We start from the raw sequence: 21835 nt of genomic DNA, 5'->3' as shown, positions 1-21835 counted from the left end.
CCTCCTTCCTTCAATAGTGGGTAAGTGACATTGGGCGCCTTTTCATTATGGTGCCGATAGGGCAGCAGATTACAGGCCTGCAACACCACGGAATATAGCACAAAACCCCATGGTGCATAAATATTAAAGTCGAGTCCGGAGGATTTGGTGTGTTTTCTGACCTGCCTTCACAGCGGGAAACACTCCACGTTCCCACCCTGCCACGGGACGTAGTACTAGGATGAGAGAATTCCACCCAAGGTCTTTTCAGGGAAGATTCAGTAAAAGTTTGCAACAGAGCAAGAGTTCAGACAGTGTGGGAAAGTGGATTGCAGTATTAAAAACACAGGCCAAATGCCGTGGACAGAACAACCTCCTTCTGTGCCAAAAGCTTCTTGAGATTATTATTGTGCTCAGGCAGTGGATTTAATAAACATGCATATTTAACAATTCCCTTATAAATTGGCATGGTTCACAAAAGACACAGGGCGGTATTCTCCGCTAAGGCCAAAAATCGCGGAAGCCGTCGTGAACTCGACCGTGGTTCACAACGGCCTTGGGGCCCGCTCCCCACATCTAATTCACCCCCACACGGGGGGCTAGGAGCGGGCCCCCGTCGTTCCCGGCCTCGGCTGCCAGAAGTGACGCGCGAACGGGCATCTGGCGCCTGTTTCACAAATGCAGCGACCAGGTGTGGTTGCTGCTGTGGTGAAACGGGCGTGAAGGGCTGGCACTCGGCCCATCGGGCCCGAAGAATCGCCGTTCGCCGTGAAAAACTGCGAGCGCCGACTTTTCCGAGGGAGGGGGAGAATCGCAGGGGGGGGGCGTAAAAAATGTCGGGAGGCCCTCCCGCGATTCTCCCAGGCCGCGTGGGGAGCGGAGAATTCCTCCCACAGTACATTTGCAAAGTAGCCACAGCAATTTAATTGCTGATACATATAACATTTAAAAATGAGAAAGCACTTTGAAATATAATGTGAATTCTGTAATGACTTACAATTTAATGGATACCACTGACATAAATTCTGTTCATCAGTTGATTCAAGATTTAGGATTGCACAAAGCTTTTAGCAGTCACTAAAATATTTTCATAATCTAAAGAAAAAGTTCTCTTTAAATTACAGTTTCTTCGGCGTGGCACGGTGGCTCTGCTGGTTAGCACTACTGCCAATGGCGCTGAGGATCCGGTTTCGATCCTGGCCCCGGGTCACTGTCTGTATGGAGTTTGCACATTCTCCCCATGCCTGCATTGGTTTCACCCCACAACCCAAAGTTGTGCAGGGTAGGTGGATTGGCCACGCTAAATTGCCCCTTAATTGGAAAAAAATAATTGGGTACTCTAAATTTACTTTAAAAAATAACAAAGATTACAGGTCTGGATTCTCCCAAAATGGGACAATATCCCCAGACCAGTGTAAAAACGGTGCAGTTTTACTCCAGAAATTCCGATTAACAAGTTGAGCTAATTCAATGCTCTGCAGGGGGCTAGCAGGGACCCGGAGTAAATCTTGCAGCTTTAGCTGCGGATACCGGCCCCCGCACTTAACGTTTGGAGTTCGCGCATGCGCACACCCGTGGCCTCCAGCGGCCACGCCGAGCTCCATGGCGGACTCTGGCTGCGGAGCCAGACGTAAAAATGAGACCCCCAACCGGCCGTGCACCCGATCATCAAACCGCGCGGATCTAACCCTCGGCCGCTTACAAGGCCCCCCGGTCCACGGTGTCCGATCCCCCTGCCCCCGACCAGAGTGGCCGCGGACTGAGTCCGCAGCTGCCACGCCAGCATCCCGACCGGCAATAGGTGGTTAGTTCCACGACGCCAGGACTCAGCCGGTCGATGCGGGGGATTGCTAGATGGGTCTCTGTCAATGGGCCCACAGCCATGTGGCGAACTCCGCGGTCACATCAATTTTCGGGTCCCAGAGAATCGCCGAACAGACGCCGGGCCTGATTTCGGCGTGAAAGTGGATTCTCCACCCCTGCGCCGGCCGCGACTTTGCCATGAGGCTGCAGAGAATCCAGCCCATAGTTTCTTTCCAGTGTTTCAATATTATTTTGTGCTTTGTAAATGGGCAATTCAAAGTAACAGAGTTCAGGAGCTTTGCACAAAATGAATTTCTAACAATCAGGAAATAGATGTGGACATCATTGTCACTGGACTATTTAGCAGCATAGTAGCACAGTGGATAACACTGTTGTTTCACAGTGCCAGGGTCCCGGTTCGATTCCCAGCTTGGGTCATTGTCTGTGCGGAGTCTGCACGTTCTCCTCTCCTCTGCGTGAGTTTCCTCCAGGTGCAAGGTGTCCTCCCACAAGATTCGAAAGAAGTGGGGCGGAATTCTCCACTCCCGCGCGGCCTCGGGAAGGCCGCCGTGCACTCGAGAATGACGCGACGGCGGCACCTAAGTGACGTCAGCCGCGCATGCGCAGTTTGGCCGGCTCCAACTTGTGGTGGCTTGATCTTGCGGGGCAGCAGAGGGGAAAGAGTGCGTCTCTTGGAGACGCCGGCCCGACGATCGGTGCCCACCGATCGTGGGCCAGTCCCCTCCCGAGCACGGCCGTAGTGCTCACTCCCCTCTCCGCCCCCCACAAGCCACAAACGAAGATTTGGCGCCATGGTCATGACGGCAGCAACCAGGTGTGGTTGCCGCTGGCGTGAACAGGTCGGGACCGTCAGGCCGCTCGGCCCATCCGGGCCGGAGAATCGCCGGTCGCTGTGAAAAACGGCGAGTGGCAATTCTGCGAGCGGGGGGGTGGGAGAATCGCGGGGGGATGCCAGGGCGGCATGTCGTGAGTCGCCCGGCCCTCCCACGATTCTCCCACCCGGCGAGGGGAGCGGAAAATTCCGCCCGTGCTGTAATTTGGACATTCTGAATTCTCCCTCAATGTACCCGAACAGGCGCCGGAGTGTGGCGACTAGGGAATTTTCATAGTAACCTCATTGCAGTGTTAATGTAAGCCTACTTGTGACAATAATAAAGATTATTATTTCCAGTGAACTGTTGTTTTAGTATCTATGGAAATGCCATTTGTGACCCCCTCGAAGAACCCAGGGCGCGATTCTCCGCTGCCCACGACGGGTCGGAGAATAGCGGGAGGGCCTTCCCGACAATTTTCACGGGCTTCCGCTATTCTCCCCCCCCCCTCCGGCCGCCCCCCGACACGAGTCGCTGTTCGCCGCTTTTTACAGCGAACAGCAATTCTCCGCAGGCCGATGGACCGAATACCGCAGAGTTTACGGCCGTTTTCACGGCCGCGATCGCACCTGCTTTCTGCGTTCGTGAAAACGGACGCAAAGTGCCCGTCCCGGATAACCATGGCACCAATTGGCACGGCCGTGCCAAGGGTGGAATGGGCCTGCGATCGGTGGGCACCGATCGCGGGCAGCGGGTCCGGTACCCGCGCACTATTTGTTCTTCTGCCGCCACGCAGGATCAGTCCGGGTGGCGGCTGAGGGGCATGACGGCCCGCGCATGCGCGGGTTTGACGTGTCTGCGTGATGACATCATCCGCGCATGCGCGGCTGACGTCATCGTGCGCGTCAGCCGCCGTTACTCTTGGCAGGTGGAGTTAGCGACGTTCGCTAACTCCGCTTCGCCGTGATTCCCCCGGCCCCGATACTAGCCCCGCCCGGGGGGGGGGAGAATCGGGTCCTGGGACGGAGCTCCAAGGCTGGCGTGAAACACGGCCAGTTACACACCAGCCTTCACGGCACGCCGGATTTGCGGAGAATCGCGCCCCCAGCGTTTTGGAGAATAAGTGCACCACAGAATGCTGTACTAAACCTTAAGAGCTGGGCACTATGTTTGCTTTCTGATCTTTGTTGACTTGGATAGTCTCAGCCAATTTGTGAGTAGATGCCAGGTGTAGAAAGAGAGTGGGTTTAGCTGCGATATCCCCATAATTGAATGTGATGCTAACGCTTGCACGTGGGATTTGCCACTGAATTCTGTCTGACTTTCATATGTAATTGAGCAGCCTGGATTGAGAGTCCATTGCACTGAGTCACCACTCACTTTCCTACTTGCTTGATTTTCTAACACAAATATATCCCATTTTCCATTGTTTCTGCTGTGGTAGGTTGAATATTAAAATTGTCAGGATTTTTAGGCTCCATTTTGAAAGCAGAATTAAGTTTGAAGGGACATCGTTGTTTAGTCACTGTTGTTGACACCTTTTTATTCTGTTATTTTTAAGGATTTATTTTGGTTTATTTCCCCCTTTTCCACCTATTTTACTCTCTGTCTCTATGCATTTTTCCGAGGATCCGCCATTTATTTCACACTGACAATGGCACAGTTGATTTCCTGTTATCATAGAATCACAGAATTTACAGTGCAGAAGGAGGCCATTTGGCCCATCGAGTCTGCACTGTCCCTTGGAAAGAGCACCCCACTTCAGATCACACCTCCACCCTATCCCCGTAACCCAGTTTCCCCACCTATCCTTTTTAAGGCACTAAGAGCAATTTAGCCTGGCCAATGCACTTAACCTGCACATCATTGGACTGTGGGAGGAAACCGGAGCGCCCGGAGGAAAGCCACACAGACACAGGGAGAACGTGCAGACTCCGCACAGACAGTGACCCAAGCCAGGAATTGAACCTGGGACCCTGGAGCTGTGAAGCAACAGTGCTAACCACCATGCTACCATGCCACCCATGAAGCTAACAGCTCTCTCTATGCAGAAAAAGTGCCCAGCAGTAGCAAAGTATGGGTGGGCATTCAAAATGCTGCTCTCTCTCTTTCTTTCTCTTAGGATGGCAGAACATGTTGACCTTGTCAGTCATCATGTATCTATATGGCTCCAAGAGTACAGGGACCTGTTCCCCATGTAGCCTTACAATGGATGCAACTTGCAGCAGGTTGATGTGGCTGCAATAGGAAAAGGACTATCTTGATCACGAGGGGCTCATGCACTGATGCAGTAACATTCCTGCCACAGAGTCAGAAATTAGGAGAAGGACTGAAATAGATTCAGGAGTTTATACAGTAGACTTTGGCATCCAGGGAAAGCACAGTGATGGGAAGAAATGGGCATGCAAATGTATGCGCACATTATAAGCTGTGAATAAAATTGTGGTGACATTAAAATCTTTGGAAGTGATTTGATAACATGGCATGATTGAAAAGGCATAAGCTAATGCATACAGAAGGCATTATAGATGATGACACATTTATAGTGGGAAGAGAGATGCTCAGTTATGGCGTAGTCAATTCAGGTTTTCTGGAATGGAATTTTTAACCAGGAATGTGTTGTCCTTCACATTTTTGTCAGGCTGCTGTGCCTCTTGCAATGTCCACATTTCTCATAGAATCATTAGCCTAGGGAGATTCCATGTGAATCTTCTTGTGTCAGACTAATCTCTGTACATGTAGCAAAGTAGCATATCATTGAGCCTCCCTTTGAACTATACTGTAGGGTGTGCACAAAAGGCTGCTGGCAACTGTGGAAGTGATTCCTAGCTTGAGATGGTGTGTTTAGTAAAGAGATAGAGGAAATGAAAAGCAAAAAAAAAAATTTAAGTGAACAGGCATAATTTTAACTTGAAACATTAGGTTAAAAAGGGTTATGGTGAATCACTTGCTGGTGAATCACTTGCTTGATTTACCGGCCTCAATTTTGTTTTCGATTGAAAAGGAAATCAGGCAAGATATGAAATGATTGTGATATAAAATGGCTACCTTGCTTTCTGTCACCTTTGTTTGTCGTTAGAATCGTGGGCAAGGATTTGGGGCGATGTTAACGCTGACCGTCAACTGAAAAGTTGGGAGCAGCCCTTCCTCGGTCGGCCATGGGAACCAAACTGTACTTTGTGTTCATCAGGCCTTTAATTGCATGCAATCAGAAAAGTCCATCAACAAGACCTGCCGGTTGGCCCTTGCCACCAATGTAGGGTCCTCTGTAGCCGAAACATGCTCCCAACTCTTCCTCCTCTGCTGGAGCCCGCAAGGAGTATACCTTGGTATACCTGTCAGTCTCTCCACGTGCTGAAGTTTCCACCTTCCCACCCACTGTTTTTTTAACATTAATTTAGAGTACCCAATTCATTTTTTCCAATTAAGGGGCAACTTAGTGTGGCCAATCTACCCAGCCTGCACATCTTTGGGTTTTGGGGGTGAAACCCACGCTAACACGGGGAGAATGTGCAAACTCCATACGGACAGTGACCCAGGGGCGGGATCGAACCTGGGGCCACGGCGCCGTGAGGCAGCAATGCTAACCACTGTACCACCATGCTGCCCTTCTCCTCACCCACTGTTGATAAAATGGCTACCACTTAAGGATCTCAAATGGCCGAAAGGCAGAAGGTCTTCTCTGCCACTGTTAAAATGCCAGCAGTGACGTGTAAAAAATACAGTAAGAAGCCTTGCAGCACCAGGTTAAAGTCTAACAGGTTTGTTTCGTATTACTAGCTTTCGGAGGGCTACACTTTCACCAGGTGAATAACTGAAAAAATAGTGCAGAGGCATTGTTACTTGAGCCCTGGCAGATCAAATTCAATGTCTTCTGTTGCTTTGGCATATTTTGTGATGTTAGAAGTATTCTGGCAACAGAATGAAGAAGAATGGGCATTTTTGTGTGAATATAGATCCATATCATTCCACTAAATAAAGAAATTCTCAACATCACACTTACGTGTTGAATTTCTTTTTCACAAATTTTGTTTGGAAGAGTAACTATTTTTCAGTTGTCAGTAACTATCATTCATCATGATTGGGTTTATTCACAGGACACAAATAATAAAAATGCACACAGTGGAAACACTGGTTCCCTAATAAAAAGAATTGCTCTTGGGCCATGTTAATCAGTACAAGAAATATTTTGTTTTCTCTGAGAGCTATTTCATGATAAATCATGAATGCAGAACAAGGAGAATTGTACAACTAGTGAAAGGTAAATTTCGAACTGATGTCAAACAGCCCATCTTCATGCTAAGAGTGATTGAAAGCTGAAATGTTCTTTCAAGTAGGATTTGTATTCCCATAGTTATCTTCATGAGTGTTTGTTGTATCACCCTGTAAATTCTGGGGTCTATTTCTGGGATGTAATGCCATGCTGCTTCTCCATTGAAAATTCTCATCACCGCATCCCTTTGCAAAGAAAGTGAAGCATCGAATGAGCCCGTAGACATGAATGAAGTGACAGTTGGCTCAGTAGTAACACACTCTTTTCTAAATCAGATGTTTATAGGTACAAACCACATTGCAAGAATTTGGTGGCTCATACTTCATAGTGCAACATTGTGAACATGTATTACATCGTCAGAAATGTCACCATTTGGATTATATGGCAAAATAAGGTCCAATTTTCAAAGTTAGGTCGACACAAAACTTAAAAACTGTGAAGTATTACGAGCAGTGAAGAGGAGAGTGTTAGATAGGCTAGTTGAATGGCAGACAAGTGACAGAATGGCAGATCAAATTTCATGCAGTGACTCATTTTATTAGGAAGAGCACAAAGCAATATATAACAAAGCATCCAATTTTAAAGAGCAGAAAAATCTGGAGGTATATGTGCACAAATCATTGAAGTTGGCAGAGCAGGTTGAGAGAGCAGTTAGTAAAGCAATACGGGACCCTGGGCTTTATAAAAGACTGAGGGTGCGATTCTCTCCAGAAAGATTTCCAAGTGTGATAGCGAGCGGGAATTGCCACAAGCTACCCGGCGCTTGGCCCAGCGAGGTCTGCAACACTATTTAATGTTATTTGGTCCACTTAACGATGCCTGATGGGCTTCTGGCCGCAAATGAGGGCTTGCCAGCTGATTCACCAGCCCCCCCCCCCACTAACAAGGTCAAGCTACACTTAAGCAGCACTTGCTCAGCCAACCCCAGCCAGCTCGCAACAATGGTGCCCAGCAGACCGACCCTGGGGATGCAGATCTAGGGGAGGCTCCTAGACACAGTGGAAGCCAGGAAGGATGTCCTGTTCCCCCGAAGGTCCCAGAGGGTGAGTTATAGGACAACCAATGCTGCCTGGAATGAGGTGGCGGCAGCTGTCAGCTCGGGGAGTGTGACCAGGAAGACTGGGCCCCAGTGCTGGAAGAAGGTCAACAACCTACACCGGGAGCACGAGTGTGTAGACACCAACGCCTCCCCCCTCCCCCCCAGGAGGTAGCCCAGACTGGCGGCGGGATGCTGGACCTAAGAATCCTCACCACCTTTGAGGGGCCACGCTGAGGCTGGTGGATGCCACAGAGGTGAGGAACCACTGGGCTCCATCCAGAGAATCTGTCAATTTGTGAGTTGTCATTCCCTTACTTATTGACCCATCCCTCCCACTAACCACATGCCTATTCACCCCCAGCTCTTCCAGATGACGGCATCGGCCCATTACAGGCGGCATCCCTTCCTGACTCCGAGGAGACCACCTCAGAGGAGAGCTCCAAGGATGCCATCATGATAGTAGCGGCACAGCTTTCATCCCTCCCCTCCACCAGATACACACAACTTGGTGGGACATGTTAGTGGACAGGCTTCCAGAACACAATCTGGTGAGCACCACACAGCTGCTGATGCATATCAGGTGGAGGCAGGAGCCCACAGATGAGACAGCAGTCGGAGGGCTTCTGGGACACAGCTGGGACGCAGCCTGATGCTGAGCCTGTGGAACAGAGTTACCCGGAGCTGATGGAGATGATTGGGAGAGTCAGGGACATTCAGAGTAAGATGTCAGCATCACTCCAGAAGACCCACAGCCGATTGGAGGAGTTCCAGAAGCTACGGGTGCAGAAGGTGTCGCCGGCAATGCGTGGCACCGAGGCCAATACCGCTAGGGTGGAGACCGCAGTGGAGAGCCTGGTGCATAACATTGGCACAATGAGTGAAGGTATCCAAGGTATTGTGCAGTCGGTGATGGTCATGTCTGAGGGTCTCGGCAGAATGTCTGCCTCACCGTGAGATGTCGCCCAGTGATACGCGATCAATAACCACAGAAACAAAGGAGTAGTCCGAATTGAAGGCTTTAATCTACAAGACGTTTCCCTAGCAGCTTGAGTACAGAAAGAACAATGGCTACTGAGAAACACGGGTTCTATTACTCCGCCTCATTGGGCGGAGCTACCTTAGTCTTGACCAATGAGAAAGCAACACTTGGGCCAATGAGCAGCGAGCCTTCTCCACCAATAGCAGCTCACACTCCCAGGTACCGTAGTACCTCTAGTCATACTACCACATTCACCCCTTGTTGAGAAAGGAACGGGGGGGGTGGGGGGGAGGGGTTGGTGCCGGGGGCGTTGGCGGGGATCCAGCGGGCGCCAGATCCCGTAGAGAGAGTGTCTTGTCGGCCGTCGGGGTACTCCACATACGCATATTGCGGGTTAGCGTGGAGCAGCTGGACCCTCTCGACCAACGGGTCCGATTTGTGCGTCCGCACGTGTTTCCGGAGCAAGATGGGCCTGGGGGATGCCAGCCAGGTCGGGAGCGGGGTCCCTGAGGAAGACTTCCTGGGGAAGACAAGAAGGCGTTCATGAGGCGTTTGATTTGTAGACGTGCAAAGTAGCGACCGGATAGAGTGGAGGGCGTCTGGGAGGACCTCCTGCCAGCGGGAGAGTGGGAGATTTCTGGACCGTAGGGCCAGCAGGACGGTCTTCCAGATCGTGCCGTTCTCCCTCTCAACCTGTCCGTTACCCCAGGGGTTATAACTGGTCGTCCTGCTTGAGGCAATGCACTTGCTGAGCAGGAATTGACGCAGTTCGTCACTCATAAAGAAGGACCCCCTATCGTTGTGTATGTAAGCGGGGAATCAGAACAGGGAGAAAATCCTGTGGAGGGCTTTTATGATGGTGGTTGTGGTCATGTCGGGGCAGGGGATGGCGAATGGGAAGCGGGAGTACTCGTCAATCACGTTGAGGAAGTACGTGTTGCGGTTGGTAGAGGGGAGGAGACCTTTGAAGTCCATGCTGAGGCATTCAAAGGGACGGGAAGCCTTTATCAGATGCGCTTTTTCGGGGCGGTAGAAGTGTGGCTTGTACTCCGCACAGATGTGGCAGTTCCTTGTGACTGTCCTGACCTCCTCGATAGAGTAGGGCAGGTTGTGGGTCTTTACAAAATGAAAGAAGCGGGTGACCCCCGGGTGGCAGAGGTCCACATGGAGGACTCGGAGGCGGTCCACTTGTGCGTTGGCACAGGTGCCGCGGGACAGGGCATCGGGAGGCTCGTTCAGCTTCTTGGGACGATACAAGATGTCGTAGTTGTAGGTGGATAACTTGATCCTCTACCACAAGATCTTGTTGTTTTTTATCTTGCCCCACTGTGCATTGTCAAACATGAAAGCCACCGACCTTTGGTCTGTGAGGAGGGTGAACCTCCTGCCGGCCAGATAATGCCTCCAGTGTCGCACAGCTTTTTACTATGGCCTGAGCTTCCTTCTCGACCAAGGGGTGGCGGATTTTGGAAGCATGGAGGGTATGGGAGAAGAAGGCCACGGATCTGTACGCTTGGTTGAGGGTGGCTGCCAGAGCTACGTCGGACGCGTCGCTCGCGACCTGGAAGGGGAGGGACTCATTGATAGCTCGCATTGTGGCCTTTGCGATATCCACTTTGATGTGGCTGAAGGCCTGGTGGGCCTCCGTCGACAGGGGGAAAGTGGCTGTTTGGATGAGGGGAGGGGCTTTGTCGGCATAGTTGGGGACCCACTGAGCGTAATGCGAGAAGAAACCGAGACAGCGCTTCAGGGCCTTGGTGCAGTGGGGGAGGGGGAGCTCCATCAGGGGGCGCATGCGTTCCGGCTCATGGCCTATCACTCCATTTCGCACTACGTAGCCGAGGATGGCTAGGCGGTCGGTGCTGAACACGCATTTGTCTTTGTTATAAGTCAAATTGACGAGTTTTGCGGTTTGGAGGAATTTGCGGAGATTGGTGTCGTGGTCCTGCTGATCGTGGCCGCAGTTGGTGACATTATCGAGATACGGGAAGGTTGCCCGTAAACCGTATCGGTCGACCATTCGGTCCATCTCTCTTTGGAAGACCGAGACCCCGTTTGTGACACCGAAGGGAACCCTTAAAAAGTGGAAGAGCCGCCCGTCCACTTCGAACGCAGTGTACTTGCGATCGCTCGTGCGGATGGGGAGCTGGTGGTAGGCGGACTTGAGGTCCACCGTGGAGAAGACCTTGTACTGTGCGATCCTGTTGACCAGGTCGCATATACAGGGGAGAGGGTACGTGTCCAGCTGCGTAAACCTGTTGATGGTCTGACTGCAGTCTTTGACCATCCTATTCTTCTCCCCGGTCTTTACCAGCAGAACTTGTGCTCGCCAGGGGCTGTTACTAGCCTCGATGATCCCTTCCTTCATAAGCCGTTGGACCTCGGACCTGATGAAGACCCGGTCCTGGGCACTGTACCATTTGCTCTTGGTGGCGACAGGTTTGCAATGCGGGGTGAGGTTTGCAAACAAGGATGGGGTATTGACCTTGAGGGTTGTGAGGCTGCAGACAGTGAGGGGAGGCATAGGGTCGCCGAATTTAAATGTTAGGCTCTGGAGGTTACACTGGAAGTCTAACCCCAGGAATGCGGCCGTGCAGAGGTGGGGGAGGACGTAGAGTCTGTAATTTTTAAACTCCCTCCCCTGGACCGTGAGGTCCGCTATACAATACCCCGTGATCTCCACTGAATGGGAGCCAGAGGCCAGGGCGATTTTTTTGCTTGACGGGATAGACAGGGAGAGCGCAGCGTCTTACTGTGGTAGGGTGTTCGTGCTCCCGGAGTCCTGTAGGCAGGTCGTTTCGTGCCCTTTGGGTGTCATTTTTAAAGGCCACCCCACCACACAGCTCGCAAACCAGGAAACAATCTTCACCCTGTGGTGATATGCATTACTGTAGATAAACAAGGGGTTAATGTAAATACACGTAGACTAGCTCGACACTCGATGGAGCACCAGAGAGATGACACGCAGACACTCAACCAATAGGAAGATAGGACATGACCAATGGGCATTCACGATACACACAGAGGTGATACTACCACAGGGGGGCATTACACCAACCCATATATCAAGGACACAGCACACATGATCTTCCTCTTTCCAGTGGAGACACTCAGTGAGTACAGACACAGGGTTGATTCAACATCACACCCACCACGTGGATTGTAGCAGACTGATTCGTCAGTCTGAGTAGCTATTGAAGGATTAACAGTCGTGGTGAATCCGAGTGGGAGAATTGTAAATAGTTTAATAAACGTGTTGAAGTTATCACCACGTCTGAACCCTCCTTTGTCAGAGTGAACATCAAGGAAGCAGCTTATGAACCAAGAGCAGAACAAGACATGGTACCAATTGAGTGACTGTTTCAGTCCGTATAGTTACAACTCAGCAAACAGTGACCACCAGCAACAACAGCCAGGCAACACGATGTTCGGGATTCCAGTTCCACAGCAGGTCAGGTACCAAGGCAATCTCAGTGAAAACTGGCGTTGGTTCAGACAGAGATTTGAGATCTACCTGGTAGCATCTGACCTAGATGGTGTGGCAGATGCAGTGAAAATAAAGCTTCTATTCATCATCACGGGTCCAGAAGCAGCTGAAATCTTCTAGACCGTATAATATTCAAAGGGGCAAAACAAGAACGATTTCCAGGCAATCCTGGACAAATTCCGAGAATTCTGCGGAAAAAGGAAAAAGGGTAAAAGAAGCACCAAAACTCACCACGAGGTAGGCTTACAGCAGAAATCTGCAGTTTTTAATTGCAGCCATCTTAGTAAAGGGGCTGCACATGCGCAGTTGAGAAAAAGGCCCCAAGTAAAGGAACAGTAATCTGAGCATGCCCAATCGCTTCCTACGATCCACGTCACACGCTTTGTGATGTCAGAGGCCCCGGACCACGCCCACTTAAAGAGGAAATGTCCCAAAACACGGGAAAACAAATTTAAAGCCGTAAAACAAGATTCTTTCACCTGGAACGACAGCACAATGCCTGAAATTCGACCAGTAGCTGAAAGTAACCTCCGCAGAACCCTTCAACAAGCAGTTAGCACCGCCCAAAGAGAAGATACAATCCTTGAAGACTATGACTCAGGCCTTGAATTCTTCTTTGGACATCGGCGAGCCCAATGCCAGCTCCGACACAAACAGTGATGACATGGTCCTAGAAGACTACGACTCAGACGAAGGTTTTTCATTAGAGATGGTGACCCCAGTACCAATTCCGAACCGCAACGAGATGTGTTCTACAGTGAAGAATCGGACACAGCGCGGATGTGTTTTTCGGATTTGAGGATCTTCAACCCAGCATATATGACATCCCAACTCATGAGTGCAAGATTATGCTGCGGCCTGACACCAAGAGACAGAGAGCGGTACAAGCCCACAGAGAGCGGCCTGCTGCCACACAGAGAGTGGTCCACGCACCGCGAAGGGTCCCTGACTCCACACAGAGAGTGATCCACGCACCACGAAGGGTCCCAACCTCCACACAGAAAGCGGTGAAAGACTCACAGCGAGACAACTGCACATCTCCACACAGAACGTGACTCCAGTGTCACAAGCCTCCGCAGCGAGCTCGTGGACAGACTCCACGATAGAAGCAACGCAAGACTCCAAAGCGCAGTCCTTGCATGGATAAGACCATGAGGGTCTATCAACCTTCTCTGAGCAGCCAGCAGCAGATGATGCAAGTCTGCCACGCTCTAGTGAACAACAGAAAGACTATGCTCAAGTGCACAGCAAGAAGACTATGACAGTCTACCACGCTCCAGTGAAAAACAAAGCGACGATGACAGTCCATCCAGTTTGTTTGAGCCTCAAGAAGACTCTGACAGTCTACCCAGCTCAAGTGAACATCAAGAAGCTACTGAGGCTCTACCCACTGTATGTGAGACAAGTGACGACGGCATCCCACTTCCCATACAAGGTGTGCAATGTGACAGACCTCCGCTAGAATGTACAGAGGCACTCGACAATCACAGTGAGACTACTGGTGGCTCCGGTGACACCACGTTACTTCAAACCTCATTCGCTCGAGCCTCTCCACAAGCACATGCATTCCTGAATGTTTTGACTCCAGACGTGCAGCATCAAGAAACCTCAGCTGACTCAAGTGAACCTGCAATGACTTGGGACGGGGAGCGGCAAGAAATCAAAACCGACTCAGGTGAAACAGACCAGACTCCAAACGGGGAGCATCGACAAGCCAAAACAGACTCAGGTGACACAGACGAGACTCCAGACGGGGAGAAACCACAAGCCAAAGCTGATTCAAGTAAGCCGGACTTGACTCCAGAGGGGGAGCGCCGCGAACTCAGTGGCGGCACGCTCAGGAAAACAGCAGATGCTACAGAGCACGCTGACACGAGTAACTGTGTGAAGGACTTGTATTATCCACAGAGTGTGGTCCTTGAGCGCAGCAAATACGGCAACAAAACCAACCAACACAACATCTCAACTATGAAAACCATATCAAAGACAATGACATGACGCATACCAAAGGCAACATCGTCGACAGCAAGCACGACAAAGACTACACCAATGGAACTACGACTGGTACGACATGGTACAACTCTGCCCATGATGGACACTTACTGCTCAGCTCAGTACAATGACATACCACGGCAGGGCGATGCATCTTCCTGCACTACCAACAGGCAACCTGGCTTTCAGGACAGATGCCATCCAACATCCCTATCACAAACATCAGAAGAAAAAAAGACTCCAAATCAGACAACAAAGTGATTTGATCACTTCTTGGTTCCTTATGCGCAGGGACACTGATGGCGTTCACAAGGACATGCCACCGTCAAAATCACCAACTCACCAACCCAACAAGAAAGACATTCAACCATGATAATTGATGGGTTTTGGACTCATAAATATGAGTTGGACTTATTGTTTGATGGTCACTGTTATCATAACTTGTACAGAGCATCACTTATCTACCTGTTTTTTGTTCAATTTTCTTTAACAGTGTACAGAAAATATGTGACACGATAAAAGGGGGGATGTGGTGATATGCATCACTGTAGATACACAAGGGGTTACTGTAAGTGCACGTAGACTATCTAGACACTAGAGGGAGCACCAGAAACATGACACACAGACACTCAACCAATAGGTCAGTAAGATAGGACACGACCAATGGGCATTCACGATACACACAGAGGTGACACTACCACAGGGGGGCATTACACCAACCCATATACAAAGGACACAGCACACATGATCTTCCTCTTTCCAGTGGAAACACTCAGTGAGTACAGACACAGGGTTGATCCAGCATCACACCCACCACGTGGATTGTAGCAGACTGGTTCATCAGTCTGAGTAGCTATAAAAGGATTAACAGTAGTGGCGAATCTGAGTGGGAGAATTGTAAATAGTTTAATAAACTTGTTGAAGTTATCTCCACGTCTGAACCTTCCTTTGTCAGAGTGAGCATCAAGGAAGCAGCTTATGCTACGCCAAGTGCATAACAAGACACCCCCAGGTGCATCAAGCTGGTACAACCTTCTGCCTCCTGCACACTGTGCTCATCTTTAACCTCCTCTCGGAGTACTGCTCGCCCATCATGCTTCTTGCCATTCTGACATCACGCAGTTTTGAATGAATTTTTTGAGGTGGGGATAAAATTTCAGCATAAGGCCTGATTTCATAGATTTCATAGAATTTACATTGCAGAAGGAGGCCATTCGGCCATAGAGTCTGTGCCGGCTCTTTGAAAGAGCAACCTGCCCAAGCCCACACCTCCACCCTATCTCCATAACCCAGTAACCCCACCCAGCACTAAGGGCAATTTTGAACACTAAGGGCAATTTATCATGACCAATCCATCTAACCTGCACATCTTTGGACTGTAGGAAGAAACCGGAGCACCCGGAGAAAACCCACGCACATACGGGGAGAACGTGCAGACTCCGCACAGACAGTGGCCCAATCCAGGAATCGAACCTGGGACCCTGGAGCTGTGAAGCAATTGTGCTAACCGCTATGCTACCGTGCTGCCCTGATGATGATATATTAATTTATTACAATATTATTTCTGCCGTTCAACGACGGGAAATGTGGCCCGCCACTGATGGCAGGAGGAGAAAATCGCTTCCTGATTTTATGTAGATGTGAAATTTCACTGGCCTTCTCATAATACTTTTCTCTCTTGTTAAACTCACCCAACGCAATTGGGGGCAGAAAATCCAGGCCGCAGTGAGGCTTTTGCTAATGAACCAAATCAAAGATGCATCTTAATAATATTTGGTTATAATTCAAATCATGTCATTCTCTGGTAGAGGGCTGGTTTTGCTCACTGGGCTAAATCGCTGGCTTATAAAGCAGACCAAGCAGGCCAGCTGCACAGTTCGATTCCCGTACCAGCCTCCCCGGACAGGCGCCGGAATGTGGCGACTAGGGGTTTTTCACAGTAACTTCATTGAAGCCTACTCGTGACAATAAGCAATTTTCATTTTCATTTCATTTTCATGTACTTGGCACATTTTATGTTATTTTAGATACTTAACACATATGCGTATTTCCTGCATCGGCTGGTGACAGATGGGCTCAATGTGACACAATATTTTTATTAAGCCTAAGTTATGAAAAGATTCGCACAGAAGTTAATTTATTTTTAGGAGAAAAAAGGCGACAGAAACCCAAAACTGATCGAGGTCTTAAAATGCTGAGAGGCATGGATAATGTAGATGTAAGCACATTGTTTCATTCAGCAGTGTGTCTACAGCTGTAGAGGACATAGGTATAAAATTAACATGCCTCAAGAGAGACTAAAAATTAACAGAATTTCTATCCACTGACAACAGTAATGCTTATTTGAAACAGACTTGCAACAAAAGCAGTTAATTAAATCCTTCAGTGATGGGAAAAAAAACGAGTTAAGAATAAAACTAAAGACCTAGATCATCAAGTACATCATTGAAAGGGAGGGGGCAGAATTCTCCGATCCTGGAGCCAAGTGTTGACGCCGTCATAAACGGCATCAGTGATCCTGAGCCGCACAGGGGGCCAGCACGGCACTGGAGAGCCTCACGCTGCTCCAGCTGCTGATTCGGGTGTCAGCACGGGCGGCGCGGGTCTGCACATGCGCGCCACGGCCGGTGCTAGTTTGCGCATGTGCGCCATGGCCGGCGTGGGTTCGCGCATGTGCGTGGGTTACTGTCTCTGTGCCAGACCTGACGCAACATGGCGGAGACCTACAGGGGCCCGGCGGGGAGGAACATAGGCTCCCACCGGGATAAGCCCGCCTGCCGATCAGTAGGCCCTGATCGCGGGCCAGGCCACCGTGGAGGCTTCCCCCGACCGGAGTCGGATCCCCCCCTCTGAGGTCCCGCCGGGTCGGACCACATGAGAACGATGCCGGCCGGACTCGGCCTAACTCAGTGGGCATTCGGCCCATCGCGCGGGGAGAATTGCCGGTGGGGGGGCTGCGTTGAGCGGCCTCCGTTGGCGCCGACTCTCCAGTTGCTGGCGAATTGGCGGACCAACATCGGAGCGGCGTCGCGTGATTCGCGTTCTCCCCCCCCCCCCCCCCCCCCCCCCCCCCCCCCCCCGGGCGATTCTCTGACCCGGCGTAGGGTCGGAGGATCTCGTCCAGGGTTTCTGTGCTCTTAAGACGATAGAATGTCATTTGGAAAGCCGGGCTGGAATAATAAGAGGTGTAGTTTAGATCAAATTTGTCTGCTTTTGGTGACCTATCTTTGCAGGCTGGAGACTATAATTGACATTGTGTTGTTTATATTCTGAGGAAGAAATTGTCTTGGTCGCATGAATAGCCTTTTAATTTCATCTTTCCTTATGTGATCTTCTCATCTTGAAGATGATAAAATTTAAAAACCTGCTGAAAATGTGTAATTGCTGGCATAATCAACCATAATTAAATTGAAAGCACTCCCTATTTTTTCTGTTTCTGCTGAGAGGTGATAAGAAAGTAAAACACACACTTACAGCAACTCTGACACATTCAAGATTTGTTGACAATACCTATGCAGAGGTGCCTGGTTAGTAAATCAGCATAAGCAAGTTGTTGGGACGTAATTAGTGTGGAATGTCTTCCGCAATCTGTAAAAGAGTCAACACCTTTAAATGGCTTTATTGATCACTTCAGAATGATGTATATTTTTAATCTATTTCTATTTTAAGGAGACAGAAGAAGGAGTACTAGCCAAGCAGGCTGATGTGGAAGGCATATTGCTCAAGGTGCAGCACTTCTGTAAGGAAAAGCCCATCTCTCAACCATTGAAGGTAATACTCGCTTCCTTATTTGGATTAGTATTAGAGATTTAGTAACTTCCAATAATTTATTTTAATTGGACAGCAAGATTTTGTAAACTCAAATAAGGTAAAACAATAAGACCACAATCAGAATAACTGCAATAAAGATGAATAATTCAAACTTAATTTGAATTCAATACTTTAATAACATAAATGTTGGGGGGGAATTTTCTCAGTCGTTCTCGGCAGCGAGATCTTCCAGTCCCACCGATGGCAAACACCTTCAGCAGGTTACCGGCAGCATGGGGTGGGTTCAATGGGAAATCCTATTGATAGCGGCGCAACCAGAAGGTCCCACTTCCGGCCAATGGCGGGCCACCTCCTCCCTCTGAGAAACATGGAGAAAATCATCCCCGCCCCCGCAATGTAGTCTTTGGAGAGATACTTTAATGCTGGAGTGAAACCAGTAACTATTGATTCATAAATATATTTTCCCATGAGGTACATAATGAGAAAATGACCTGGGGAACACAAATAATGTAGGTTTGTTTGCTTATAAAACAAAATGTTCAGTTTTTCTTATTTCGAAGAACTGTGTTCTTTCTATCATTAACAAAAGTAAAGTTGTTATTTCCTTCAACAACCTGCAGTAAAATGCCAAACACAAACTATACTAAAAGTGAGTGAATAATTGGGGTGCAATAAATAGCAAAAGCGGTGCAAATGACTTTTTTTGAGTAAAGCAGCTGGATAAGTACTTGATTGGGAGTGGGCTTTGCACAGACTGTACGAAGAAGATACAAATAATGGCAGACTGGAAAATATAATCTGATCCACACAACCTATCACAGACAATAGTCATGCATTGTCCACCTAATTTGAAAGCTATGTTATCTTTTGGAGACATACGAAACCAGGCAAAATCTGGACCAATTGCGGGGAGGAGGGATTGTGGAAAATTCTTCTCTGACCCCCTTTGATGATCAAAATTAGTCTAAGAGGTTACTCTGTTTCTGATTAATGTTAGACGATACCTGTATCTATTGAATAATGCAACCTCTGCTCCTGCTAGAAAACAGGTTCAATTCTCCCTTGAAGGAGATCAAGTACTCCATGGATTAAATACTGTTGGGACAGAAAAGAATTGCTGTTTGGAAGGTAGTAGGCTACAGTTGAATATAAATAAAAAGCTTTTTTTATACAGATCATTCTATCAGGAGATTAAATGGAAAATTGGATTGCCCTGTCAAGTACATCTACGGATTATCTGTTGTTTGGTATTGGGCCATCTATGAAAATTAGATGTGTATGTAACATGGGCAATACAGTAATCGTGGCAGACTTCAACCTTGGCAAACTGATTTAGCACTAATGCTGTGGAGGACAAATTCCTGGAATGTATTAATGATGGGCGACACGGTGGCACAGTGGTCAGCGCTGCTGCCTCACAGCGCCAAGGATCCGGATTCAATTCCAGCCCTCGGTCACTGTCTGTGTGCAATTTGCACTTTCTCCCTGTGTCTGCGTGGATTTCCTCCCGTTTCCTCCCATAGTCCAAAGATGTGCAGGTCAGGTGGATTGGCCATGCTAAATTGCGCCTTAGTATTGAAAGATGTGCAATTTAGGTGGGGTTATGGGGCTACGGGGGAATGGACCTAGGTGTAGGGTGCGCCTTCAGAGGGTCAGTGCAGACTCTATTGTCGAACGGCCTCTTTCTGCACTGTAGGAATTGTATGGTTCTGTGTTTCATAGAACAGTTTGTTGAGGAACCAATTAATGAAGCGGCCATTTTAGATCTAGTATTGTACAATTAGAAAGGGCTGATTAATAATGCAATACGCGATTATTATTATTGTAGTAAAGGAGCCTTTTGGGAAGAGTGACCATCATATGTCAGAATTTTACATTAAGTTTAAAGTGATGTAGTTCAATCTGAAATTTATAGATCATAGAATTTACAGTGCACAAGGAGGCCATTCGGCCCATCGAGTCTGCACCGGTTCTTGGAAAGAGCACCCCACCCAAGCACACATCTCCACCCTATCCCCATAACCCAGTACCCACCCAACACTATGGGCAATTTGGACACTAAGGGCAATTGAGAATGGCCAATCCACCTAACCTGCACATCTTTGGACTGTGGGAGGAAACCGGAGCACCCGGAGAAAACCCACGCAGACACGCGGAGAACGTCCAGACGGGCGCACAGACAGTGACCCAAGCCAGGAATCGAACATGGGACCCTTGCGTATCAAACCTAAACAAAGCAAACTACGAAGGTATGAGGGACAAGATAGCGTGGGTAGATTCAGAAACTATATTAAAAGTTATGATGGACAGGCACAGGCAGCGAAATAATACATAGTTTACAACAAGTATACGTTCCATTGAGGCACAAAGACCCAGCAGGAAAACTGATCCAGCCGTGGTTGACAAGAGAAGGTAAAGATTCTGTTAGATCCAAGGAGGAGGCTTGTAAAGTTGCCAAAAAATGTGGGAAGCCTGAGGATTCGGAGCTTTTTAGAATTCAGCAAGGGAGGACCAAGAAACTGATAAAGACAAAACAGAATGAGAGTTAACTAATGATAAACATAAAAATGGACTATAAATACTTCTACATGTATGTAAATAGGAAAAGATTAGCAAAGACAAATGAGGAACCATTATAGCCAGAAACAGGAGAATTTACAATGGCGAATATAAATTCTGCCACATAATTGGGGATATATGCAAGTGGCTGGGGGAGCAGGGAGGCGAACACGTGGTGAAGATCAAGGAGAAATGGGAAGTGGAGTTGGGAGGGGAGATCAATTGGGGAGTATGGAGTGAGGCACTGTGTGGGGCAAATGGGACCTCTTCTTGTGCAAGAATGAGCCTGATACAATTTAAGGTGGTGCACAGGGTGCATATGACTCAGGCGAGAATGAGTGGGTTCTTTCAGGGGGTAGCAGGTGAGTGTGAGAGGTGTGGGCGGGGACCAGTGAATCACGCGCACATGTTTTGGGGTTGCATAAAATTGGGAGGATTCTGGACAGGGGTGTTCGCGGTCTTAGCCAGGATAGTGGAGGAGGAGATGGACCGGACCTTTGGTGGTGATATTTGGGGTTTCCAAGAAGCCGGAGCTCATGGAGAGGAGAAAGGCCGATATCTTGGCCTTCGCCTCTCTGATTGCACGGCAGTGAATTTTGCTGGAGTGGCGGTCGGCATCGCCACCGGGGGTAGCCGCTTGGTTCGGTGACCTGTACGACTTCCCGCGATTAGAGAAGATAAAGTATAAGTTAAGGGGCTCTTCGGCGGGGTTTGAGGAAAGGTGGGGGATGTTTGTGACTGTGTTTGAGGGGCTGTTCATTGCGGGGGGGGGGGGGGGGGGGGGGGGGAATCTGTACCGTCCGTATAGTTGATTGTTGGGAATTATGTTTCCCTGGGTGTTTATTCACTGTAACCTGTTTTGATACATGTTTATAATAAAATGCATTTTTAAAGAAAGTAAATGTCGCCACAGTCCCAGAGGAGCATAGGCTGCTTTCCCCTTTAAGAGAGAGCTGACTGGTGGTGATTTAACTTGAGGGTCACCACACATCAGATGAGGGGCATGGTTAAGAAGGAGAGACCAAAAATAAATTTTAAAAATTTTTTTTTAAATTTAAAAACTTTGAAAAATAAGTAATTTTTTTTAAAAAAGAAGGCAGGACCTGCAGGAATGACCGCA

The 21835-nt window shown here is 48.8% G+C and overlaps 1 protein-coding gene across 10 annotated transcripts in view; it reads left to right on the top strand.

Annotated features, from left to right (window-relative positions):
* dmd (dystrophin) overlaps nt 1-21835 on the top strand; it is a 2667466-nt gene that overhangs the window by 1960387 nt on the left and 685244 nt on the right. For all 10 annotated transcript variants that reach the window (XM_038802261.1, XM_038802266.1, XM_038802267.1 and 7 more), the window contains one exon: nt 18055-18156. In XM_038802261.1, coding sequence (XP_038658189.1) covers nt 18055-18156 — 102 coding nt within the window. The remainder of the gene's footprint in view (nt 1-18054; nt 18157-21835) is intronic.

The sequence above is a fragment of the Scyliorhinus canicula genome, chromosome 7 (assembly GCF_902713615.1).
Source record: "Scyliorhinus canicula chromosome 7, sScyCan1.1, whole genome shotgun sequence".
Classification (NCBI taxonomy): domain Eukaryota; kingdom Metazoa; phylum Chordata; class Chondrichthyes; order Carcharhiniformes; family Scyliorhinidae; genus Scyliorhinus; species Scyliorhinus canicula.
This window is presented reverse-complemented; position numbering and strand designations above follow the sequence as displayed.